This window comes from Misgurnus anguillicaudatus, chromosome 6, assembly GCF_027580225.2.
Source record: "Misgurnus anguillicaudatus chromosome 6, ASM2758022v2, whole genome shotgun sequence".
NCBI classification, from domain to species: Eukaryota; Metazoa; Chordata; class Actinopteri; order Cypriniformes; family Cobitidae; genus Misgurnus; species Misgurnus anguillicaudatus.
The window spans coordinates 29,065,507-29,093,143 of record NC_073342.2 but is presented as its reverse complement, the minus strand read 5'-3'; the positions used below and the strand labels follow the sequence as shown (position 1 = coordinate 29,093,143).

General features: G+C 35.1%; 3 protein-coding genes across 7 annotated transcripts in view; 2 read left to right on the top strand and 1 right to left on the bottom strand.

The window, feature by feature from the left end:
• LOC141364362 (epidermal growth factor receptor kinase substrate 8-like protein 2) overlaps window positions 1-2,970 on the top strand; it is a 46,190-nt gene extending 43,220 nt beyond the window's left edge. For all 5 annotated transcript variants that reach the window (XM_073868951.1, XM_073868952.1, XM_073868954.1 and 2 more), the window contains one exon: window positions 27-2,970. In XM_073868951.1, coding sequence (XP_073725052.1) covers window positions 27-101 — 75 coding nt within the window. In that variant the 3' untranslated portion in view covers window positions 102-2,970. The remainder of the gene's footprint in view (window positions 1-26) is intronic.
• LOC141364363 (acyl-CoA 6-desaturase-like) lies at window positions 2,791-17,973 on the bottom strand. Its single transcript, XM_073868956.1, has 13 exons — window positions 17,815-17,973; window positions 15,712-15,947; window positions 14,916-15,026; window positions 10,219-10,416; window positions 9,969-10,070; window positions 9,730-9,855; window positions 9,589-9,640; window positions 6,797-6,882; window positions 6,574-6,671; window positions 6,295-6,391; window positions 6,137-6,216; window positions 3,782-3,907; window positions 2,791-3,334 (listed from the first exon to the last, which is right to left on the bottom strand). The coding sequence occupies exons 2-13, from the start codon at window positions 15,916-15,918 to the stop codon at window positions 3,283-3,285; spliced, it is 1,335 nt and encodes a 444-aa protein (XP_073725057.1). The 5' UTR covers window positions 15,919-15,947; window positions 17,815-17,973; the 3' UTR covers window positions 2,791-3,282.
• A 2,320-nt stretch (window positions 17,974-20,293) lies between these two features.
• Window positions 20,294-23,691, top strand: LOC141364361 (uncharacterized). Its single transcript, XM_073868950.1, has one exon. It carries the CDS (start codon window positions 21,344-21,346, stop codon window positions 22,556-22,558), a length of 1,215 nt encoding a protein of 404 aa, XP_073725051.1. The 5' UTR covers window positions 20,294-21,343; the 3' UTR covers window positions 22,559-23,691.
• The last annotated feature ends 3,946 nt before the right edge of the window (window positions 23,692-27,637 follow it).

Here is a 27,637-nt window from a genome sequence, read left to right as displayed (position 1 = left end):
AGCAATTATTTGCTTTTTTCTATCAGAAAAGTCGAGGAGAATCTGAACTCCAGGAAATTATGAAGAAACGGCAAGAGAAAATCGAATCTTCCGCCGACTGAGCTCGCTCACGGGACTGTCAATCAAACGTCACCTGGCAAGATTAGCTGCAAAGTCCTCCACAACACCCTTTAATGAACTTAGATGACGTGTAGATTCTGCCATGCTGTCGACCAAACGTCTAATCCAATATATTTTTTAATTGTATATTTATTGTTGGTGCTTTGTATTTTTAGTGTATGCACGGACCTTATTGTAATTTATCCACATTCGAAGGCATCCAAATCTTCTTATCCATGTTGATGAAATAAACTCTTAGGCCATGTGTCCACCGAAGCGTTCAAGTGGTGCGTCCCAAATCGCACACGTGTGCACTATTCTATGCTATTTTCTTCATTAACATTTGAAAATTTGATACTTTGTGCACTCAATGGTTGCGGTCTTGCTTGAAGGGTTAAGTAATTGAAGAGAGGCGGGGCTATCAGAAGCCGTAAGAGCAAAGTTTACATGCTTTACATGTTACACCTCAGTCTGATGCTTAATTAAGTCATGTTAAACAAAACGAATAACAATGACATTAACAGATTTGTACGTTTTTTGTTTTCAAATGTTCATCGTCATTTGCCCTCATCTGAGAAACCGTTTTATACTTCCAAAACCATTAATGCTACATACTTACTCGCTCTAGATTGCTCATGGGGATTTAACTTTGTGTCATGCGAATTTTTCGCTCGAGTTGAATATTTTCATATTGAGGCGAATAGCGCGTGTTTTTGCGGCAAATGCGCCGCCCATATTGCATCATTCGCATCACCCCATTCGCAACTCACAGTTAAGTGTTCAATTTGGGACGATACTATTCGAAAATTCATACACTAGACTGGTGAGATTATAGTGCATAGTTTATAGTCTCATTTGGGACACTGCTTGTTTTGTTTATTAGCCGTTGTACGATGCGCCAGTTGTTGGTGTAGTAGATGTCCCGCCCCTCCTCTACCGTGATTGGATGGCTAAGTGAAAAGTGGCACCGATGAGCCTAGCGCTTTTTTCAAATTTGAACATTTTTAAACTCCAACGACCAGTTAAAATGTCCAAAATCTGGTCAACCTGGAATAAACGCTCAGCACCTTTAAAAAAAATGCGGCACTCCCATAGCAAACAATTGAAAAATACACTTTGGTGGACACACGGCCTTACTGCATGAAAACATAGTGATGGGCGATTTCGAAGCACTGCTTCATGAAGCCTCGAAACATTTACGAATCTTTTGTTTCGAATCAGTGGTTCATCACGTCATAACGGTTTCGAAACATTTCACCACTAGGGGGAGTAGATAACAATATGGTTAGGTGAACTCTGGGGTGCGTTTCCCAAAAGCATTGTTAGCCAACGAACATCGTAAGTTCCATCGTTACTAACATCGTTCAACGATTTTTCCCGAAACCATCGTTCAAACGAACATTCGCAAACAAATCGCTAACTTTTCACCTGTCGTTAGAAGCATCGTTCCTTGTTATTATCATATGTAGACTTACGTTGATCATGCTTTTGAACAAAATAAGCAAAAAACATGTAGTACAGTCTATATCCATCATTCGAAATATATTACAATTTTATTTTACGTCTTTAAATTTGTAAACAGAATGAAAGCGCTGCATTTGAAAACTGCGAGAACTACGAGCTTTAAGACCCTGGGGAATCCCTGGGAGGAGTGACGTAAGAGGGAACTTGCGCGTGAATTAAATATTTTTAAAATATACAGATAACTAAATCACGATAACAAAATCAGTCTTCCGATGCAATATATGTTATTTACAGCAATAATTAATTCGATTTGCACAGATTAATTAGTACTTCACCTCCCACGTGACATCATCAACTATGTTGTTAAACCAACATGGTTCAAACGACGAATGTGCGACCATGTTACTATGGTTTCGGGAAACAGTCGTGACAAGGTAGTTCGTACGATACATCGTAATATGGTCATTCAGCAACGAATTACGTGGTTGTTTAGGAAACGCACCCCGGGTCAGTTCATAAAACATGACTGATAAAGCCACCATTTAGCCTACTTTTTGTTTATAGACAGATGTAATGACAAACGTCGATAATTAAAAGGGGGGTTAAAGTGATCGGTTTGCCCTAAATAAAACTAAAAACACAAAATACACTTTTACTTAATGACTTTAAGTTATGTAAAATAATTTATTTTTCCTGAAAACATATTTTGTAAAAAGTGTAAAATGTTTGGACTGAGATCTTGTTGCCCTTACAATGTTTTCACCAGCAGACGGCGCCATATTTAGGAATTTTGAGCGATTCGAAACAGTGAGTCTTTTTTCGAAGCAATTGGTTCAATTGATTCAAAGCTTCGTTTCTCCCATCACTATGAAAACATTACAATATTGACAGGTGGAGATTGAGTGACAGAAGTTGTGTCTATAAACAGAGTGAATGTTTTTAGTTGTATTGTATGTACTATATGTATCCGTGGACATGTCCAGTAAGTCTGTATCGAGGAGAAATACATCATTGCTGCGTATGTAAATAACCCGCTTAATCTAATCTCAACATGCATGTTCTGATGCTGATCATTATCATGTATGAATGAAGCAAGAACAGTACATTTATCTGCCTTTCTATAGTTTATAGTCTGCCAACATGTTTTCAATGCATCTTACGAAGGACGTTTAGTGGGAAGTGCAATCAAAACAGAGCTAGTTAACAAAAAATAAGCAAGCAGTCATGTTTAGTGTGAATGCACAGGTTAGGTTTAATCAGTAAAGTCAATTCTTTTCCAATTCAAATTAGTAGTCACATTAAGCCTCTTAGTATTACTCTCTGCTACAGTAGTTTTTGTCCAAATGTTATTTATAAAAAATAAATCATTGTATTGTAAATTTGAGAAATAAACATATTAGCGCTAAAGATTGTGCCTCACAAAATTCTGTGTCTCTGTAATCCAGCGATCAAATACACCTTCATTTACCTGCACGTACATGAACTTTCAAGACCACCTTTATTCACATTCAAAGTGCCAAAATTACATAGCAATCCCACAAAACACAATATCAAAAAGGAAAGTGCTTAACATCATTCAAGGGAACTTGATTTACTAAATGTTTAGTAAGACTTCTTTCAGTCAGTCCATTGAAATGGATCTAAATCGCTCGTTCTGATTGTTTGATAAAGTTTAAATGAAAAGGAAATGTTTATGATGTATATCTTGTATATCTTGAGTTATTTGTTGAGGTAAGCGTCTAGCCAAAGTTCTCCAGATTTTTCCAAAGACCTGAAAGCAGAAGAATTAAAGAATTAGCGATTGTTTCTTTGCAAAAAGTCTGTGCGGATTTAACTTAAAGAAAAGTAAAATCTGCACACATCCAAAATTTTTATGCAAAGGCCAAAAAAAGTGCATTCTCCCGGACAGCAGACGACTCCGGGCCGGATCCACGCCGGAACTGCTGACTTTGGCCCGTAGTCGTCTGCTGTCTGGGCTGGCTTGGCTAAACCACTGAACTTTTTTATTCATTGATTATTATATGATTTTGATCTATTTGGTATGGATTCTTTTGTTACCACAACTTTTTCTGTTCGTAAGTTTTGGACTTAAAAAAGTTAGTTTGGCCAATTTTAGTAGCATTTGTTGTTACAGCAGGTGGCAACAATTACACGTTTAACCCTCTTGGGGGAAGATCTAAAATTTTTCTTTCAGAAAAACCTCAAAGTTGAATCATACTTCACAACGTCCGCAAGGGCCCTGGACAAGCTCTTCTCGATGTACGTAACTCCGTATTTGTCACATAAGGCCCGGACGTGAGGGGCGGCGCGCCAGTAGTTGTGTCGGGGCATTGTGGGGAAAAGACTAAAAAGAACAAACCAGATATCATGGCACAAATTCTTAATATAGACCATTTTGCAAGATGTACACTGCAAAAAAATGATATTCAAGAAATTTTTTTTTTAGATATTTTTACTGAAAACAAGACAAAAATACTAAAAATTCTTAAATTGAGATGCTTTATCTTGATCAGTAAAACTAGTTTTAAGACCAAAAATATCAAATTTAAGTGATTTTGTGCATAAAACAAGCAAAAAAATCTGCCAATGGGGTAAGCAAATTTTTCTTGAATTTAGTGTAGAAAAATGTTCCAGATTTTTTTGCCCACCCCATTGGCAGATCCTTTGCTCGTTTCATGCACAAAAAAACATATTTTTTTGTATAAAAACTAGAACATTTTCTTGGCTTTTTCTTTTACTGATTAAGAAAAAGCATCTTAATTAAAAACAATATATATTTTTACTGAAAACAAGAAAAACATACTAAGAATTTTTTTATTGATGAATTTTTTTGATGAGCAAAATGACCTAAGACTAGTTTTCAGACAAAAAAAACAAACATAAAATTGAAGTGAGTTTCTGCTTGAAACAAGCAAAAAATCTGCCAATGCTAAAAAAACATTTTCTTGAATTGTTTAAGAAAAAAATGTAGCTTTCACTGCAAAAAAAATTTTTTCAAGAAAAAAAATTCTTAGTATTTTTGTCTTGTTTTCAGTAAAAATATCTAAAAATTCTTAAATTAAGATTCTTTTTCTTGATGAGCAAAATGGCCCAAGAAAATAAGTCTAGTTTTTAGACATTAAATATCTAAGTGAATTCATGCTTAAAACAAGCGAAAAAATCTGTCAATGGGGTAAGCAAAAAAATCTTGAACATTTTTCTTAAACACTAAATTAGATATTTATACTAAATATATAGTGATTTTGTGCATAAAACAAGCAAAAAATAAATAAAAATTCTGCCAATGGGGTAAGCAAAATTTTCTTGAATTTAGTGTTTAAGAAAAATATTCAAGATTTTTTTGCTTACCCCATTGGCAGATTTTTTTTTTTGCTTGTTTTATGCACAAAATCACTATATATTTAGTATAAATATCTAAATTATTTAAAATGAAGATGTATTTTCTTGATGAGCAAAATGGCCCAAGAAAATAAGTCTAGTTTTTAGACATTAAATATCAAATTTAAGTGAATTCCTGCTTAAAACAAGCAAAAAAATCTGTCAGTGGGGTAAGCAAAAAAAATGTGAACATTTTTCTTAAACGCTAAGTTAGATATTTAAATATATAGTGATTTTGTGCATAAAACAATCAAAAAAAAATAATAAAAAATCTGCCAATGGGGTAAGCAAAATTTTCTTGAATTTAGTGTTTCAGAAACATGTTCAAGATTTTTTGCTTACCCCATTGGCAGATTTTTTTTGCTTGTTTTAAGCACAAATTCACTATATATTTAGTATAAATATAAAAAAATTTTAAAATCAAGATGTATTTTCTTGAGAGCAAAATGACCTAAGAAAATAGGTCTAGTTTTTATACAAAATTTATTTTTGAAGTGAGTTTGTACGGAGCCCCTAAGGGGACATGGAGCAAAAATTAAATAACGTTTAGTTTCATGTGCTCATGTGAAACTTTCATGTGCTCACGCAAAACCTTCATGTGCAGAAATTTTTTTTAAGTTTTGTTTTGCGTACTCATGTGAAACTATCGCGCGAGCACGTGAAACTATCGCATTATCATGTGAAACTATCACGCACGCACGTGAAAGCGAAAGTTTCACGTGAGCACATGAAACTAACTTTAGATTTTTTTACTCCAATGTCACCTTAGGGGCTCAGTAGTTTGTGCTTGAAACAAGCAAAAAATCTGCCAATGGGCTAAAAAACTTTTTTGAATTAAGTGTTTAAGAAAAAAGTTAAATATTTTTTGCTTACCCAATTGGCAGATATATATATTTGCTTGTTTTAAAGCACAAATTCACTTTAATTTTATGTTTTTTTGTCTAAACACTAGAAGATTTAAATGTATTCAACTTGGCTAGACTATCTGTATAGACTATATATATATATATATATATATATATATATATATATATATATATATAAAACTTTTACACTTTAATTTAGCAAAAATAATGTAATAAAATGTACTTGTTGGTAAGCTATTTAAGTAAACTTTTAATAAATTCAAGTAAACTTTATTTTTTTACCTAGATGTTCAATGCACATACACAAACATACATGTCCAGATACTTACTGGTGCTCGATCTGAAAGTTGAGGTGTCCACTGAACCAATCATTGAAGAAGGACGGCTCAATGTTACAGGTTGCATCCAGCTAAATGAAAAAAAACATTTTCATCATAGTCCATCACACTTAGCTGAACGCTTCATGCACTGTAGATTGACGATATACCTGCATGTTGAACCAGTCGTGATTTTTCTCATAGTCGATGTCCATAGGGATGTGACTCATCTGGGTCACCCAGACAAACCAATGACTCTCTATGATCCTGAAGCCCAATACAAAGACACATTCAGTGGTCTAAAAATCCATGACATTGCCGTCGCATCATATACACAAAAAAAACCCATAGTAACTGCATTGTACTTGTTGTGCAAGTAAATGGTTTATATATTGCATCTCTCTGAAATTAAGACTTGAATAACATAAAGACTCAATGGTTTGTCGTACCTCACGACATTAAACAGCAACACGGCTCCAAACAGACCGTAGAACTGTGAGTAACACAGGAGGTATCGAATGTAGTAACTTATACACCAAATAAGGTCCTAAAGCAGATAAGAGCAGAAAAACAGATAAGATTAGGAAAGAAGACTCACTCCTTCTCATCTTATTTTAATAGCAGCCCTACTCGTTCAGCTTTGAAATAAAAATAGTTGTCATGGCAACCTACCACCCAAAGACCATGTGAGATCATGTTGTGAATAATCTGGAACTGAAAATACACTGGGATGAGCAGAGGCGGTCCAATGAAGAAGAGAACAGAAATTCAATGTCAGGACATCAGAAACACAAGAATCATCTTTTTGTCATTGAAGATGTCTGAAGTCTGTATCACTAGGTGGGTTTACATGTAAATGTAAAGCGAATATTTTTCCCAAAATTCCCAAAAAACCCGAAAACAAACAAATGTGAATTAGGTGTGTTTCCATCAAGTTCTTCGACCGAATGACTGTAACACACTGCAAAAAATGACTTTCTTACTTTTATTAAGAAACTATTACTATTTTTGTCTTGTTTTCAGTAAAAATATCAAAAAATTCTTAATGGGGACAGAGAATGAAAAACCTTTTTACCTTGTCTTTGTTGAATAATGGTAGTCTACCCACATTCACAAACATATTAAAAGTGCTAAACATGCTAAACATCTCAGTCTCATAGAAATTCCTCTTTTAGAAATGTCAGCCAGAAAACAGCCATATCTGAAAAACTGATGCTTACAACATCACAGGCATCTAACTGCCCCTCCACTTTAAAATAATTGGCTACATTTTTTAAGTGGCAGCAAAGTCAGCCAATCAGTAATGAGATTGCAAGTTAAGCCAGTAGGAGGAGCCAAATAGGTGCAAAACCACTTGTTTAAAATCACCCACCCTAATAGAGCTTTCTGAGGGAGGTTTTTAGGAAGCTTCTAAGGCATTACAGACCCAAACAAAAAAATGTTGTCTACATGTCACATCACAGAACAAGGATAAATACTCCGTTCAATAATTCTATGTCACCTTTAAATTAGGTTGTATTTTCTTGATGAGCAAAACGTCTAGTTGTTAGACCAAAAATATCAAATTTAAGGGATTTGTGCATAAAACAAGCAAAAAATCTGCCAATGGGGTAAGCAAATTTTTCTTTAATTTAGGGTTTAAGAAAAATGTTCAAGATTTTTTGTTTACCCCATTGGCAGATTTTTTTGCTTGTTTTATGCACAAAATCACTTAAATTTGATATTTTTGGTCTAAAAACTAGACTTATTTTCTTGAGTCGTTTTGCTCATCAAGGAAAAGCATCTTAATGTAAGAATTTTTAGATATTTTTACTGAAAACAAGACAAAAATACTAAGAATTTTTTTCTTAAAAATAATTTTTTGTAGTGTACAGCTAGACGATCACTCATGTGCGTTCAATGTTCGCTATCAGAATTTATGCGGCAAATAAGTTTCCATCTCCCATTATTCGCATTTACTCTTTTTCGCATAAATCAAAAACCACCTCAAGTGAGCGTAAAAACTTTTTTGTGAATTAAGAGATTTTAATTCCAAATTTGCCATTTTCATCGCTCGTTTTTGATGTGATACTTCAAAATGCGCATAAAATCACGGTAATGGAAACATGTGGCTCAAATGGGCATGAATGCATTTACAAATTACAAATGCATAAATAATGTTATAAGATTAATGTTTTAACTCTTTCACCGCCATTGATGATTTAACTCGTCAATTAAGAGAAAACGCTTCCCTGTCAATGACGAGTTTTTTCGTCAATCAGTATTTCCGATATATCCACCAGGTGGTGCTCTTACCCAACCCGGAAGTATCCCCTTAGGATAAACAGTAAAGACTCCGTGTATGTTTTAATCATCGTCCTGAATCGGATCTCTAATAAAAGTACTTTTTTGCAATTATCTCAGCTTTTTGCTCAAAATTTTGTATAAAGATAGGATGAAACGATTTTTTTTTATATTTGATATATTGTATGTTTATATATTTTCTGAAAGGAATAACATTAAATTTTTTTAAAAATCATAAAAAACGCTGCCGCTGGCTGGCAACTTTTTTTTAAACGCTGGTGGGGGAAGAGTTAATTTAAATGTACAATGTTGTGTCTAGTACCCTTGCTAGTGTAATATTACTCAATTATGTTATAAAATTAAAAACAACATACAGGGGCAATGTATGGCTTGATAATCGATTGAATTGTTTGGTGCATTTTATTAATTTTGGTAACTTTCCATCTCTGCATGACCCTTTTTTAAGTAGTCCATGTAAAGTCTGATCTTAAATGTCCTCACAGTTTGCCACACCACATAAAAATGTGATATTAACCACCCAACCAAATTTGAATGACGAAAAAGCTAAATAGATAAAATAAGTTATCAAAATCTTGTGAAAAATCTTAAAGGCTTAACTCATTCCCCGCCAGACATGTTTTGAACAGTTGCCTGCCAGTATTTTAAGTTTCGCAAATTGCCCTCCAGAAAAATTTTCTTCTAAAAATATATAAACATATATAAAAAGAAAGAATAGATGCTCTGCTTTAAAAACAAACATAACTGGAAAAACACGTTTCATCTTATCTATATTTTTTCTTTGCTTATAAACTCTTAAATATGGGTATTTTTCTTTAAAAATATATTTTTTTAGCAAAAAGCTGAAATAATTGCATTTTTGTGAAGGAATTTTGTTAGAGATCAGATTCATAATGATTATCAAAACATACATAGAGTTTGGCTTCAGTTTTTTCATAAATTGGGTAATCTAGTGGATAATCGCGGTATTGGAGATTAACATAAAAATTCTTCAGAAAAACTTTTTTATGCAAATATTTTCTCTTAATTGACGAAATAACTTTACATAGTTTACAGTCATTGTGGCGTGTTTCACAGCACATTTCTAACATTTATAAAAATAAATCCCTGTTCCTTTAGGAATGATTGACATCATGTATCATGATTTGACTTACTGAAGAAGAAGTACTTGTGCTGATAATTGTAGGGCAGATGTTTGATCTTTTTAACCCCGTACTGTAAAAGAGAAAGGAAGTAAGTGTCCGGTGAGATATGTGAATATGTTTTCTTCATACAGTATATGAATGATGGTGTGTCAATAATACCTCCACAGGCTGAACATTTCCCACCACAAATGCGTTCAGCATGTTGACGTCTGGATCTTTCTTGAATATGTTTGGTTTAGCGTGATGTTGGAAGTGACGATGATTCCACCAGCAAGCAGACGCGCCCTGTGTACACACACATGAATCACATGCCAATGACGACGTGAAACTAAATTATTGGGTAAAATGACATTTGTGGTGTATTGCTTAAATCTAAAGGACCTCTCATCTTTTCGTACCTTCAACTGACCGATGATAAACTTGTGCACTAAGTGATCCCATCGTGATTTCTTAAACACGGACAGATGACCAAAGTCGTGCTGCAGCCAACCAGCCTGAGACTATAAAGACAAACAACATCAACAACATACAGTATTGCAAGTTGATGTCTTCTCTGCTATTGCAAGAATAAACCAGCATGATTTTCACTGTTGGTCTGATGGTGACACCAGCAGTTTCTCTTTTCAGATTTATAATAGTTCATCATACCTGTGCTGTACTCAGTAAGACAGCAATCAATGCTGTGTTGATCCAGCCGGTCCCAAAGTACCAAACCATCAGCAGCGCAATGGCCTCCAAAAGCAGAATGTGACCCAGATGTAAGATGAAGAACAGCGGCTGCGTTTTAAAACAACCCTCAGCTTCCAAACGCTCACGCAAGGCTCGAAAATCTTCAACAAGAGCAGCCTGGGAAAAAAGTCCTTTGTGATTCATGGGTTTAAGAAATGTGTAAGAGTGAATTCAGTTTAAAGGATTAGTCCATTTTCTTTAAAAAAAAAAGATAATTTACTCACCACCATGTCATCCACAATGTTGATGTCTTTCTTTGTTCAGTCGAGAAGAAATTATGTTTTTTCCAGGATTTTTCTAATTTTAATGGACTTTAATGGACCCCAACACTTAACAGTTTTAATGCAGTTTAAAATTGCAGTTTCAAAGAACTCTAAACAATCTCAAACGAGGGTCTTATCTAACGAAACGATTGTCATTTTTGGCAAGAAAAATAATAATATGCACTTTTAAACCACAACTTCTCGTCCTCCTCCTGCTGTCTGACGAGCCAGCGCGACCTCACGTAATTGCGTAATGGAAAAGTCACGTGTTACATATATGAAACACACATTTGTGGACCATTTTAAACAATAAACTGACACAAAGACATTAATTAGTATCATTCCACATACAACAACGTCAGAACGGTCCACTTTCTCCACACTTGTAAATACTGGGGCGTAGTTTCGACACGTCATCCTTGACCTCTTGATATGATGACGTATTATGTGAGGTCGCGCTGGCGCATCACAGGACCAGGCATAGACGAGAAGTTGTGGTTTAAAAGTGCATATTTTTATTTTTCTTGCCAAAATTGACAATCGTTTCGCTAGATAAGACCCTTATGCCTCGTTTGAGATCGTTTAGAGTCCTTTAAAACTGCAATTTTAAACTGCGTTAAAACTGTTAAGTGTTGGGGTGCATTAAAGTCCATTAAAATGAAAAAATTCCTGGAATGTTTTCCTCAAAAAACATAATTTCTTCTCGATTGAACAAAGACATCAACATTTTGGATGACATGGTGGTGAGTAAATTATCTGGGTTTTTTTTAAGAAAATAATAATAATAATAATAATAAACTTTATTTTCTATAGCGCCTTTAAATGTAAATCTCAAAGCGCTGAACAACAACAATATACAAATAATACACACATATATAAAACAATGCAACAACAAGTAAAACCATAAATAAAGGAATAAAATACAAATGTTCAATTAAAAGCTAACCTAAAAAAAAACTAATCCTGAACTAATGAACTAATGAACTAATCCTTTAAGAATGCAGACATCAATCCTGTTCATGAACTCAGTATAAACAGAACAGATACTCTTGAATAGTAATCATTCGCACAGGTATAATTTATAGCAATAGCCAAGAATATACAACAGGGGTCTTCAAAAGGGGGTCTAAGTCTAGTTTTTAGACCAAAAATTTTAATTTAAGTGATTTTGTGCATTAAACAAGCAACAAAAATGCAAAATTTATCTTGAATTTTTCTTGAATTTAGTGTTTAAATGTTCAAGATTTTTTTTGCTTGTTTTATGCACAAAATCACTTAAATTTTATATTTTTGGTCTAAAAACTAGACTTATTTTCTTGGGTCGTTTTGCTCATCAAGAAAAAGCATCTTAATTTAAGAATTTTAAGATATTTTTACTGAAAACAAGACGAAAATATAAAAAATGTTTTCTTGAAAATAATTTTTTGCAGTGTATAAATGTCAATTTTGGTTGAAACTGAGGTTTTCATGAAAATAAGTACATAAAGCCCTCATCTAGCAATCCCAATGCTCTAAATAGTCATTAGACATCTAAAATGATCTTTATTTTGTACATTTTAGGAGAGGTGTTCCATCCTAAATGCTTAATCTAATACAAAGACGCGTCTCCATCCAAATTCACGTCTGACGTTATGGTTTCAGTTTTAAAGACATGCAGGAATTAGAAAATAAAGTGCAGGACTTGCTTTATGTTAAAATAATTATTAAGAGAGATAAAGTTTGGGACCTGATTGATGTTAAAAGAGTTAAAAGGGAGATAAGACATGAAAACGATCTTCCTCGCGCTGACTGACAGATCTGCATGCACACGAACACACGATCATGATATATAGACATGTACACAGAATTACAGGTTTAAAAATATCTGTTTTGATAAGAAATCACGCAGATATAATCTGTTATGTCTTAAGTGAATGTTTCGTTAAATGTTGGGGAAAATATCTGATGTGTAAGATTATATTAGATCCTTACATTACAGTAGATCTTAAAGCTGTCTGTCTCGATGTCAATCAAACAATAAAAGAAAGAAAAAAGTTGAACATATATTGATATTGTTTTTGACTTTGTGGGTTGTTAAATCTATAAGTTTTACCAGAGTGGTTTTAAGATATGAAGGCAGTGATATTTTTTTTGACCCTATAAAAAATCTTTATCTCGATTTTTCTCAAACTTGACTTTGCTGACTCTCAACACGTGTAGCTTTGTCATTGTTTTGTCAGATTCCAACAAATCATATATAATTATAAAGTGTTTATAATAGAGAATGTCAAAATACAAATAAATAATTTGTGAAAATTTGCTCATTCTGACAAATTTAGCCAGCACGGGTCACATTTATTTTATAAAATTGACCCTTATGACTGGTTTTGTGGTCCAGGGTCACAAATTTACATTTTTGGTCAAAGTGTAAATGATGTGTTGTTTTATTGCACAACTTAAAGTTTTTAAAAACAACAAAAACAAAAAACAACAAAAAACATATCATATAATTGACCAACTTTGGTTAGTTTTCTTAACAGTATTTGATAAAACAGGCCTGGTCAGACTGTAACATGATGATGTTGACATAAGTTCAATGTCAAAGTAAAATCAATAAGCTGTTATTTGGGTGTCTGTGAGGCAGATTTACAGCCAGGTCAAGTGGCCAGTAGAAAACGCGTTGGTCTGCACGTCACATAAACTACATGAATGACCCCCAAAAATTGTGAATCCAAGTGTCATAATCTAATGAAGAGACTCATTGACATGATCTTACTCATACTCAATACTAAAGATATCAGAGATATCATATTATGTACTGTAGGATGATTTAATGTAGAAAACAGTAGCTGCGTTTTCATAGTCAATATCACAAATGTCCACCAGGTGTTCCTTGGCATTTTTGGCATGTCTTGGTTGAACTCCTGGAACCAAACTAGGTGACTCACAAGTTCATGTGAATCTAACCAGACACTGAGTCATAAACAAATGCTTTAGTATCACGCTATCCTAAAGGTCCCCTTTGACTTTCTGTTAACTAAAGGAAACACTGATCCTACATATCATCAAACTCTAAAAAAAGAATATTAGTGACTGTTTGATTAATATCTGATTTATTTTTATTGTGATGATCACTTAAAATTAGTAATCTTGCAAATACATAACATGTTGACTTGTTTTACTAACCTTAAAGGAATAGTCTACTCATTTTCAATATTAAAATGGTTTATTACCTTAACTAAGAATTGTTGATACATCCCTCTATCATCTGTGTGCGTGCACGTAAGCGCTGGAGCGCGCTGGAGCGCGCTGGAGCGCGCTGTGACGCTTCGATAGCGTTTGGCTTGGCCCCATTCGTTCAATGGTACCATTCAGAGATAAAGTTAGACGTGACCAAACACATCAACGTTTTTCCTATTTAAGACGAGTAGTTATACGAGCAAGTTTGGTGGTACAAAATAAAACGTAGCGCTTTTCTAAGCGGATTTAAAAGAGGAACTATATTTATGGCGTAATAGCACTTTTGGGAGTACTTCGACTCGGCGCAGTAACACCCTCCGGACTTTTCAGGCGAGTCGAAGTACTCCCAAAAGTGCTATTACGCCATAAAATGTAGCTCCTCTTTTAAATCCGCTTAGAAAAGCGCTACGTTTTATTTTGTACCACCAAACTTGCTCGTATAACTACTCGTCTTAAATAGGAAAAACGTTGATGTGTCTGGTCACTTCTAACTTTATCTCTAAATGGTACCATTGAATAAATGGGGCTAAGCTAAATGCTATCGAAGCGTCGCAGCGCGCTCCAGCGCTTACGTGCACGCACACAGATGATAGAGGGATGTATCAACAATTCTTAGTTAAGGTAATAAAATATTTTAATATTGAAAATGAGTAGAATATTCCTTTAACTCTACACCCAAAGCTGGGTTCACACCAGACGCGTTTCAAATGTCAAATTCGAGTCTACCGCGCGTAGTTGGACGCACGTGAAAGCCGCTCATGAAATTCTAGTCATCGAGACATTCACGCGGAAATTCCCGTTATGGGAGGGGCTTCTGCGACTCTGCTCACTTCCTGTAATCACATCACTACTAGAGCAAGCTCCCGATTGGTTAACATGGCGCATTTTTCCGTCAAAGTTCAAAATTTTTAACTCGCGCGTTTCCCAATGGATTACAGTAGAAGGTCACAGTCTGAATTAAAACAAAAATAAACAACAAGACTATTATATTATATCAAGAATTTTGTTACTGTATATTGTACAGGTATTAAAACCTAAGTGTCTGTGTGCTGTTGATGTATAACAATAATAATCAGGTTTTATGGTTCTGTGTAGGATCAGGATTAAGGTACTGGTTTAACTGGTTATACTTACGTTCTTCTGTCCATCTTGACTGGGTTCAGACGCCTCCAGCTCGCCGATTAACAGCGGTTTCATGTATTTTCTCACCAGCTTGAGGTCTGGGTGAAACGCTGTAAATGCCTCCTATCACATGAGATAAAACACAAATCAACTTGATATCATCATATCCTGAAACATTTACATCAACATTGAAACAAAGAGATTCTTGAAACAGGAAAACCAATTCACGAATTTTGCTAATGGTGTCTCAGAAGTTAGCTGCCTACTTAGAAATCATCACATGGCACAACTAAAATATGATGCCCACAAATGCTGTCTACAGCTTTAAACTGGGTTTAAAGTCACAGCCATTGCTTTCCAGTATTCTGTATAATATTTATGTACTTTGATGCATTTTATATTTTGCATATGTTTAATATTTACTTATTAACTTTTAATGTTAATTATTGTCCTATACTGATTCATATGCTAGGTACTAGGTAGCTTTCTAGGTTTGGAGACACAGCCTTTGTTTTTCAGCTATCTAGTCTGCATAAAATTACAATTTATAATATTATATGATCTCAGATGTTTTTGCACTGTTCACAAAGAATGCCCAGAAAAGTTATCTATTGCAGACACAGCCCTTTAATCTTTAATTTCTATTCTGTATACAATTATAATTTATAATAGTCATATGACGTTAAATATATACTTTATTTTTTGTTTGCATGATGCACAAAGAAAAAAATGTTGTCTATTGTAGCTCATAAAACAGCCTTTGGTTTACATAATATGTTATTTATTGCAAATCTATTAAGTGTTTTACCGTCGCATCTTCTCCAGCATAATGTCCAATAATCCTCAGTCCTCCAGGATGTCTCTTTACCCATTGACTCACATTATAAACCTTCCTATCCACCACGATCCATTGATCTCCGCGCTTCGTGTGTTTCTGAACTTCTTCCCAGGTGTAAGTGCCAAACCTGTGCTCGGTACCGGAGGCCCGGTCCGTCAGCTGACCTCCACCGCCCATCACTCAAAACTCCAAGATTTTCTTCTTCACTGCATTTAAATGGAATGCATATTAATGCATAATAATCCAGCTCTTTTTTGAAAAGGTGTCCGCCAGCATTTTTGTGATTTTCACAAAAGTTTCACAAAATGCTTTCTGGGAATTTTTTTATCTTTAAATATATAAACATACAATATATCAAATAAAAAAGAACAGACCTTCTGCTTTTAAACAAACAAAACGAAAAAAGTTTCATCTTATCTTCATTTGATCTCGTTTTATCACCTCTCCAATATGGGTAGGTTTCTTCAAAAATACAACATTTTGAGCCATAAGCTGAAATAATTGCATTTTTTGTAAAGGACTTTAGTTAGAGATCAGATTCAGAGCAATGATCAAAACAGAGTTTACGCTGTTGTTGAATTAGTTTTTGCTTCAGTTTTGCATAAATAGGGGGAAAGAGTTAATGGTCAATACTGACACTGATATTAAGAAAGCTGTCCAATTGGCAAATATGAGGCCGATATAACGCAAATGTAATTACGGTAAATAAAAGACAAACACAGTATTGGTGAAACTACATAAACATTTGTTATGCATAACATTTCTTAATTTACCCTATTAAAGTATTTAAAACATATTTAGAAGACACAATTAATGTGGATCTGACATCTCTAGTGTGGTGTTGTGTGTGACACAACATAACGTCATGTTAAAAAGTGAATACTGATTGGCCATTTTACTGTCTGTCAGATTTTGGCTTAACATTGAGTCACACTGTGTCTTTTCATTACAAACAACAAATTTGAAGTAATAGAGAAATGTATTGGTTGATTGAAAAAATGTATCAGCCAATGACAAAAAAAATAATAATTCAAATATCTGCCGATATATCGGCCTCTGCATCGCAATATATCGGTCTATCACTAAACCTAAATCCTAAAAACTGCACTGCAAAAAATTATTTTCAAAAAAGAATATATTAGTATTTTTGTCTTGTTTTCAGTAAAAATATCAAAAAATTCTTAAATTAAGATGCTTTTTCTTGATGAGCAAAACGACCCAAGAAAATAAGTCTAGTTTTTAGACCAAAAAAAAAATCAAATTTAAGTGGTTTTGTACATAAAACAAGCAAAAAAATCTGCCAATGGGGTAAGCAAAATTCTTGAATTTATTGTGTAAGAAAATTTTCTTGAATTTAGTGTTTAAGAAAAAAAAATGTTGCTTACCCCATTGGCAGATTTTTTTTGCTTGTTTTACGCACAAAATCACTTAAATTTGATATTTTTGGTCTAAAAACTAGACTTATTTTCTTGGGTCATTTTGCTCATCAAGAAAATGCATCTTAATTTAAGAATTTTTTATATATTTGTACTGAAATCCAGATAAAAATGCTAAATAAGAAAGTCATTTTTTGCAGTGTGGTTGCCTTACATCTGCACAAACCTGTTACACTGTATCAATGACATCATGTTATAGCCACTTTAATGATTAAAACTATAGTTTATTATCATCGAATGAATCTGAATACATTAGGTTGCATAACCGAACATCATTTTTAGGCGTAGGCAAGGTAGAAATAACTAATAATCTAACAGACAGCCCACTTTCTCTTTTCAAAGTGAAATGCAACTCTTGCCTTTTGTTATGAGCGACACAATGAAAGCTCACATAATCTCATTCATTATGCACAAGGGGTAGTGCTGAAAACACGTTTCTTACTATGCAAAGTCACATGCAAAATAAGCCGGACTATGTGCACAAAGAAAAACGGCTCGATACATTATAAACTAGATCTTACACGCGTTTTAAAACGAATAATAAAATGTTAAATACTATGATGACACTTAATATACTTTAATACATACAGTATGCAAATGTATAAAATGCGTAAAGTATAATAAATAATTGACTCACCGTCTCCACAGGCGCGATTATCAGACGGTACTCATGCAGTTTATGTGTGATGGGTAAAGGAGGCTGAGGAAGGGCTCGTGCGGTCTTATACACTCAATCTGCATCACTTCTGTACTGCTGCTGAATTCCGAAGAGATCATTCGAGTGCCATCGTCCAATCAGCGACAGCTGCGAGCCAGACTCATGAAAGATCAGCCAATAGGAATAGAGAACGATCTTTGGGTGGGAGGGGCATGGACGGAGATAAAGAGAAGTTTACTTCAGTTCGAGTCCGTCAGTCGATGCTGCTGAGAAACTGTAAAGTGCGGAAACTGTAAAACAATGTGGCTAGTGTTAAAAACACATGAACCGTTAACTGTAAGTTATTATTACATACAGTGAAATATTTGATTTTTATTAGACTATAAATAAATAAATAAAAATGTAATAAAATGTACTGTTTTTGTTTAATGTTGGTTACACTATTTTATTTAACCCTAATGGTGTTTAATTTGAGTAACATTACACAATGTAAAATTATTAGTTATGATAAATTAATGAAGGTAAGTGAATGGAAAAAACATATCCATAATAATTCATAATTTTCCAAGTAAGATGGTGAGTTTCTTTTATATCAGGCACCGAAATGCCATAATATAGCACCAATCAGCTATGAATTGAATTCTCAGTATGTTATCTAGCAAAAACAGGCAAAACACATGCATTTTCATATATACATATGAGATATTTTGTCAAATGAAGTTTTCTTTAAATAGACGTTTTAAAGGTCCAGACTGTTATATTGCAATGATGTGACTGTTAAACATACATTTTCGATGAAAGGTAACCTTTGGACTTTTTGGAAAGAAAACATCACAGACTTAGTGTTTATTTACAGTGTTTTGTGACCACTGTCACAATAGTTTGTATAACATCTCTCACGATCAGGCATAATTCGCTCACAATTTATATTATAAAATTGATAGATGCTCATGAATGATCATCTGAATTCAAAGATGAACACTTTTTATTTCAGTGCTACATTTGGACAATAAAGCCCTAGTTCAAAGTTAAAAATAGTTTAACACTAAACTGTTTAAATAATTTATTGGGACAACAACACATGCCATTTCTCACAAAGCTGCAAAGTCAAATGATTGTTGTACATGCATGTGCATATATTTGTGTGTGTTGCACTTAAATGCCATATTGACCTAAAGCATGTTCAAAAGAAATACTACTAAAGCTTTTAGTCTTCAGCAGAGATATGGGAATAGACTAAACAGGTGGGCAGGGACACATTTTAAACCTTAAGCTCATGCATATTAATTACATACCACTCATTCTGAAGGCCAAACTGATTTGCAGGATTAGCAGGTTAAATTAGTTGATTCTTGCTGTGGTATAAGTGCCTTGATTTATAATTCACAGTGAAGGTTTCAGGTACAGTATATACCTGTATGTCAGCACATCATGGTCAGGTTCATAGGGTCTGTGACGTCATCTGACCGCTAGAGGGGGCGTGCTGCAGTGACACCGTGGAAGAGCCGATCTGAACTTTGATGCATCACCTGAGTCTACACATTTACACTTATCAGTGCACACAATTACAATACCTTTATAATAATATGCATACATACTTTATTAACAAACATTAACAGATAAATCATTCTGGTACATTAAATAGGATATGATTAAATTAAAATACACAGGTTAGATAATAATAATGACACATTAACGACAGTTATTATAGTGTTACTGGGTAATTAGATTTCTCACTTTGCAAGTCTTAAAATACACTTACTTTACATTTTAATGCATTTCTTACTTCACGAGCAGCACAATAAAACAGTATTACAGTGTATTGGTTGGTTGATTACAACAATCGTACTTCTATTTTTAGCCTTTATTTCATTGCTTTTCATATTTTATTGATTCTTTTTAATTTTAAATGCACATTATCTGCTAATTTATCCATTTATTATTTTTAATGCATTCGTTAAAGGGATAGTTCACCCAAAAAATTATGTCACTATTTACTCACTCTTAAGTTGGTCAAAAAATAAAATAATAACATAATTTCTTTGTTTTGCTGATGTTATCTTTGTTTCACTACTGACTTTCATACTATTTTTTTCCTACTATGGATGTCAATGGTGCTCTTGCTTTCTGTTAGATTACAAATTGTTCAGCAGAACAAAGACATTTATGGTTTGGAACAACTTGAGGGCGAGTACATTTTGACAAAAATGTCATTATATATTTATTTCCCTTTAATAAATCCAATATAAAAACTTTACAATGTTATTATGCTAGGTTAAATCGTTTTACAAATTTACATTAGCCTACATAGATTGATAAATAAACGAATAAACTTATTGCATAACAAGAAATTGGGATAATGGAATTTGACCGCCTCGCTTTCTCTCTCTCTCTCTCTCTCTCTCTTCTCTCACCCTTTCCCTCCCTCACTCTCAGACCACGTGACTCTCATGTCCCTGTTTCGGTTGCTATGGAAGAGAGACGGTCCGTGGCAACGCTTTACGCTTCTAACCGAGAGAGAGCGAGTAACGCGAGACGGGTTTGATCTCAGATAGAGAGAGTGAGAGAAAAGAGAGAGACAGACAGAATGAATCGAGCACTGCTGGAAACTTTGCGATCACATCTCTAAGGGTTTTGTGTGGGATTTGGATCTGCGCGTTTTACACAGACGGAAGTTATCACAGTTCGGCATCATCGGTTCGGTTCACATTGCCGCCGGCCAGGTCACCACGAGAGCACGAGCCCGGGATCAGCTGCCGGGACGAGAGCCGCGTGCACGCGTGAACACGGCTCAGCAGCAGCAGCGTTCACACATCTGCAACTGCAGACTGTTATTGAAAAGTTTATGACTGTACTGTAAGTCCATAAAGTCTACATCTTAACCAATAATATTATATTTTTCAACAAATAGGGAACTACGACGAGAGGACATATTTAGCTGCTGCTTTGACAACCATTTACTGTACATTTCATCCTTTAGCAGACATTTTTATATTTTTAAGTGGCTTAGAAACGATCATTTTGTTTAATGAGTCATGTGTGAACTGTTATAAGTAAACTTTACTCAAATTTACACTACAGTGACAAAATTAAGAATTACTTCTGTTACAGTTCAAATTATTTGTACAACTACTACTACTATTACTACTACTACTACTACTATTACTATTATTACTACTATTATTATTATTACTACCTGTTCCACGGTTTATAATTTTTTATTCATAAAGATAAAGTGTTTCTTAACATAGCTTCACAATGGCTCTTTACTGGTGTCATTGCTGTGTTTGCTGACATTGGACATTGCCGCATCGGAACCGTAAGGAAGTCGCCTGTGGTTGCAGCACCATGCGTCGCTTTACTGGCACTGTCACTGCTGGGTCAATCTTACTGAGTGAAACTGACACGGGAAGGGGGGGCGAGCCCCACAAACCGCCTCACCCTCTTACCCCGTCCTGAACACACTCAGGACACACACAGACAGACGCCGGGCCAGCCGGCCAAAGGTATGGGCAACTCCTCTCGAAAACAGGATGAAGGAGAAGAGGAAAAGATGGAAAAAGAAAAGGGAGATGGAGAGGAAGAAGCCGAGGAAGAAGCAGAGGAGGAAGAAGAGGAAATCGTTGAGGATGATGAGCTGCCTCTCGGGGTCGACGAGCTTTTGGCGAGCGGAGACCCGGTGCTGGACCTGAGCTACTACAAGTTTCGCCGCCTTCCTCGAAGAGTTCTGGAACTGCAGTACCTGGAAAAACTCTACGTCTGTGGAAATCGTCTCCGAGACGTTCCCAAGGGCATCGCGCGGCTGCAGGGCTTGCGCACGCTAGCGCTCGACTTCAATAAGATTCCTGACGTTCCTTTGTCGGTGTGCCAGCTGGCCAACCTCACATGTCTCTACCTGGGCAGCAACAGGTTGATGAGCCTGCCTCCGGAAATGAGGAACTTACGAGGTTTGCGCTGTCTCTGGGTGGAAAGCAACTACTTCCAATCCTTTCCTAAGCAGTTGTATGATCTGCCCCATCTGCGCTCCTTACAGATTGGGGATAACCGTCTTCGCACGCTGCCCTCCGACCTGTGGCGCATGGAGTCCCTCAGGCGTCTCTGGCTGTACGGAAACCGCTTTCTGGAGTTTCCACGTGTGCTCCTCAAGATGGAACAGCTGGAGATTTTGGACATGGACCGTAATAAGATATCGGAGTTCCCGAACTTGCACCACCTCCCCGCACTGCGACTCTTCTCCTACGACCACAACCCGGTGAAGGAGCCGCCACGTGTAGGGAAGGAGGTGTTAATTGTCGGGGAGGGGGCCGAGGAGGTCCTGCAAGCCAGAGAGAGAAGGAGAGACGCGAAGGAACGAGCGGAAAAGGAGGCAGAGGAGGCGGCCGCCGCGGCTGCAGGGGCGGCCAATCCGGTCATTCACGGAATACTCAAGAAACTTAGAATGAACTCCGCCCTTAATTTGGCGGCAGCTAAGGAGAAAGAAACTAGTGGGACTGTGGATGAGGATGGACTGCAATGTAACGATGAAGAGGCCGAGCTTGAGAGAGAAGACGAGATGGAGTATGAGGAGGAGGAGGGACTGGAGTATGAAAGGGAGGAGCTAATATGTGATGGGGAGGGGTTTGATGAGTACGAAGGGGGGTGGTTAGAGTATGAACGAGCAGAAATTAACTATGAATATGAAGGGGATGAGCAAGAAGAATATGTGCAAGAGGTTGTAGCTTGATATTTGCACCTCTCGCATGGGTTTCAAAGTAAAGACATTTCTGTGCCTCTAGCAGCATAAACAATTGCAATCTTTACTATTTGCGAGCTTGGGGTCGAAATACCTGTTTGTTGAACAATGGCAGACATGGCAATTGTTTGAAACCTTTAACTCTTTCCCCGCCATTGATAAATTGTTTCCCACTGCCACTGACAAGTTATCTCGTCAATTAAGAGAAAACGCTTCCCTAACGAGTTTTTACGGCAAACCTTATTTCCGCTATTATCCACAAGGTGGCAGTCTTACCAAACTTAAAGCATCCACTGATCCAAAAACAGTAAAAACTCTGTGTATGTTTTGATCATTGTTTTGAATCTGATCTCTAACAAAAGTTTTTCCTGTTTTTTGTTTGTTTGTTTGGCCTGTTCTTTTATTTGATGTATTGTATGTTTATATATTTATAGAAGAACATTTTCTGGAAGGCATTTAACTTTTGTGAAAATCATAAAAAATGCTGGCACTGGCTGGCAACTTAAAAAAAAACGCTGGCGGGGAAAGAGTTAAAAATATTTTTGTGCACACAAGGGTTGCAGGTTCAATCCCACGAGATATGATGATGGCACTTAACATCTTACCTTAAGCTACGTCTTGAGGAGATGAAAGCAGCATGATGTTTTTCTAATAAACAGCATCTGTTGGATAATATTTGTGAGAGAATATGAAGGAAGCGTTTAGTTTTATGCACTTAATTCATAACATGACATGTTTTGCTCATAAATTTGGCTTTTGTGCATTTGAATGACCACTTTTCTAATGAATAAGTTATGAAACAGCATTACTCAAGTATCCAACCGTTTATCAAAGTGTTGCTATTATTAAAAGTACTTTGCAGGCCGGTCCATTGCTGCAATCTTTTGGGTTTAAAAACTCGACTGTGAAGAACTTGTGAAACTGCACTAGTTTTTATGCATCAAAACTATGTTACTGTGTGCCGTGTGTTTATCATTTTCGTGCAGATTGAGTTTGGTTTGTAAGTGTATAGCTCTGCTCAGACTCGGGTGTACTGTTTATAAGAAACTTGATAGTGCGATTGCAGCGATGTGTGTTGGTGAAACCAAATATTGTCTTATTAAATAACCATGAAGTTTTCTAAACATGTTTCAATGATTCATGTCTTGTGAAGATCTGATACTGTAGCACATCTTATATTGGTGCATGTCAACCAAATGGTCTAAGATTCAGTCCTTAGTGTTTCCCACAATGTTTCTGGCTTTATTGGAAATGTCACATGCAGATGTGAATTTTCAATATATCGCTTGGCACAGACCACACTCAGTACGGTTTTAAACTGCAAATCAACTATGAGAGTTTAAGTTTCCATTTTGAATCCTGCTGGTGAGAGACTTCTGTTATGATGGGAGACAGATGGGAAGAACGAGCCAAACATAGCACTAACTAAGCACACCATCTCTCTCTCGCTCTCTTTCTCACTCTCTCTTTCCTGTCTTCTGCTCAATGGGGGCCTGAGATTTATTTAGGGACACATTGAGGGATTATACAGTCTTGAAATAAGGCTGTGACGTTTGGGAGGTTTTTAAACCATTGCACAAAACTAGACGCTGAAATTGGTCTATGCTGATGTGTTTTGACAGGTGCTTTACATTGTGTTAATACTTTAGTGGTAAATCTGTACCTTTTTGTTCTACAAACATAAATGAAGGGATGAGTTTGGAAAGGTACTGTAGAAATTACTGTATTACTGACAGCTGGTTGCCAGTAATTTACTGTAGATTAAATTTGTGTTATTTACTGGCAACCGTTTGTTCAAAATAATTGAACATGAAAAGTCTTTATCTTTACTGAATAAATCTGAAATAACAGCCTCATGCAAAGCATTCTGGGAACCAAAATCTGAAGGAACAAAAAACAGAAAAAGGTTGATGAGAATTTCTGGTTCCTATGCTTTGCATGAGGCTGTTATTTTATAGTTTTATCCTGTAAAGATAAAGACTTGTTAATGTTTAATGTTCATTTACAAACTGTTGCCAGTAAATAAAATACAGTACATTTAAATATACAGTAAGTTACTGGCAAACAGCTGCATAATTACAGCAAATGTTTTACACTTTATGAATTTTATTTTCTGATACATTTTAGCACCTGAAAGAAAACCACAGTTCAAAGAAATAATGAAGAGCTTACATGCAAAACCCTCTTAAGTGCGTCTGACATGTTTTCTCGAAAATAAAAAAATATTTATTAAACTTTTAATTGATTCTGCCAACAAACCGGCATTTCTGAATGGCAAGGATTAAGCGTATTTGAAGCCAAAGTATTTGATGTATTTGGTTAATATCATCATCTCATTTTTCACAAATTTGGTGTTTGGGTCAATGATGTGACGTTAATTATTTTGTGTCCGTATGGTTCAATTAAATGTAAAGGGTTAAAATTTCAAAATAATTTTGCAGATTACTTGCATACATTTTTTTTTGAGGACCAAGTCTAACATTTCTGGTTTTATTTAATTTTGAAAAATATTTGGGGAATAATGGAAAAATGTCAATGTGGTGTAACCGGTCTGTGTCAATTGGTGTAACTAGTATTTTTTTAAATGAAAATAAAAATATATTCATAAAAATTTGGGGGGGGATATAATAATCTAGTTTAGTGTAAATTATTTTTTTTACATACATTTTTACATCATTTGTCAAAGATTTTTCAGAAAACAGCTCTTTTCAGCATATGTCCAGACAAATATTTAAAAACACATTAAAATTTACATTTAGAAATAACTAATAAAATGTATTTTCGTGTGATATTTTATTATTATTATTATATATTTTTTGATGATTATGCTTACTTGCCATCAAGGTGGATACAATATTTAATATTTCTCTTTTTTTTGTGGTTACACCATTTGACATTTTCAGGTCCATTCAGTCTTAACTTTCATAAAATGGTGCAAATGTAATTTTTGTATTGCATAATATCAACATAAATACACTATGTGCATTAAAATATACCCGATGCATGATTTTAAGACAAGTTTTTTTTTCAATTTCTAATCTTGCCAAAACGTTTTTGTCCATGACCCGTTTAGTGGCTTTTGCATCTGAGCTCCTCAAATGTTTCAGTATAGAGTTTAAATAGAAAAGGTGTCAATTTCAGTTTTCGTATTTATTCATTCTTTCCCAATCATTTTATATTTACAGATTTTCCAGTCACACCTGGCAGCTGTTTTACTCAAGTATTTCACTAAACTTTCCCCCCTTTTCATCCATCAACGTGCGTTTAAACGTTTTCTCTTAGTCTCCTGTCACTTCTCATCACTTGCAGAAAGAAGAGATCCCATCTGTTAAAATATTTAGGCAATGTTACGAGTCTGTCATCGCTGCTGTGAGAATCTGTAACGAGCACTTTGGCACAACTCGTGACAGGAAGTGGAGAGAATTTTGTCTCCGCCCCTTTTTGGTCGCCAGAGTCAACACGGGCCATCTGAAGCGTATGCCTATACACGAATGCACACGGCTCAGGTATCATCAAACCGGCCAACACATTCCTTCATTCACACATTATGTGAGATATTCTGTTGTCATGGTTAAGTATTTGTCTGACTGGGAAAAACTTTCGCAGTAATGTGTAATACATGATTTACCAGGCGGCAATCATTGCCTGTGGTCTTTAGCTGTCACTAGATGGTAGTTTAAAAGTTCTAATATGTACCATTTAGGTACAAATATGTTTACATTTGGTACCAATATTGACTATAGAAATATTGAATTTCTCAATTAATGAGACCTTTAAAGCTACAAGTAATTCCACTGGCAAATTTTTTGCACATCCACCACTCCCAGATCCTTAGGCGCCGAGTATCTGTGTCTGAATGCTGTGATACTGTCCAGATCTGTCGAGGTGAATGAAGTCGCTTGGTATAAACATTTCGTAGTCTTACTGCTACAGTAGTTTATGCTACAGTAGCTTCATTTAGACTCAAGGTCAGCAGCACGGCAATGTAACACCGAGCTATGAACAAGAGCTGTGGATCTGCTTGATATCTCACTGCCAGATCTCAGCAGAAGTCATCTGTTGTCTGTAATACGAGAGAGGGACGGCCTATCATGGTCCAACGCTTATGATTTTTCTCTTGATAAGTAGGCCATGTTTGCACGTTTTATATTCCAGTTGGTCGCCTTTGCACTGCAAGCCATTAAAAGCGTCATCAAAAGTGTGAAACTAGAGATATTTACATTTCCTTAGGAAAATGTGAGAAGTGCCTGCCCATGCAAAATTAACCATGATGTGAGAATGCAATTTTTTTACACTGCACAAATACCTGTTGTTTTTGCAGTAAAAAACTGCCAGCTCTGGTAAAACGTGATATAAATAATGCTATAAACATTAGTAAAACAACACATTTTTGCATAATATATGTCTGTGCACTGTTGTGTAATTATATTGTTTATATAAATACACACACATGCATATATTTAAGAAACATTAACATGTATATATTTAGATTTTGATATACTGTATTTATATTATAATTAATTTATTATTTAATTTTTTTTATCTAATACATGTGTGTGTAGTTATATTTACATAATAATTACATACAATACACACACAAATATATTATGCAAACACAAACTTTTATTTTGTATGCAATTAATCACGATTAATCTTTTTACAGCCCTACAAAAAACACAATTATGTATGCAACGGGTAACATGTACATTTTGGAAGGTTGCAAGGAACATTGTTTTTCGCCATAAATTATACAGTGACTTGTATTTTTAATAGGGATGCATAACGATTAATCACGATTAATCTATAGCAGAATAAAAGTTTTTGTTTATATCATATATGTCTGTGAACTGTGTATAATAACTTTGTATAGATTAATGCACACACATGCATGTATATATTTAAGAAATGTTTACATGTGTATAAACATTTGTATATTTATGTATAATATATATATATATATAAATATTTAAATATATATTTTTTTCTTAAAATGATACATGCATGTGTGCATATTTATATATACACACAGTTATTATACACGGTTTACACACATATATCATGTAAAAACCA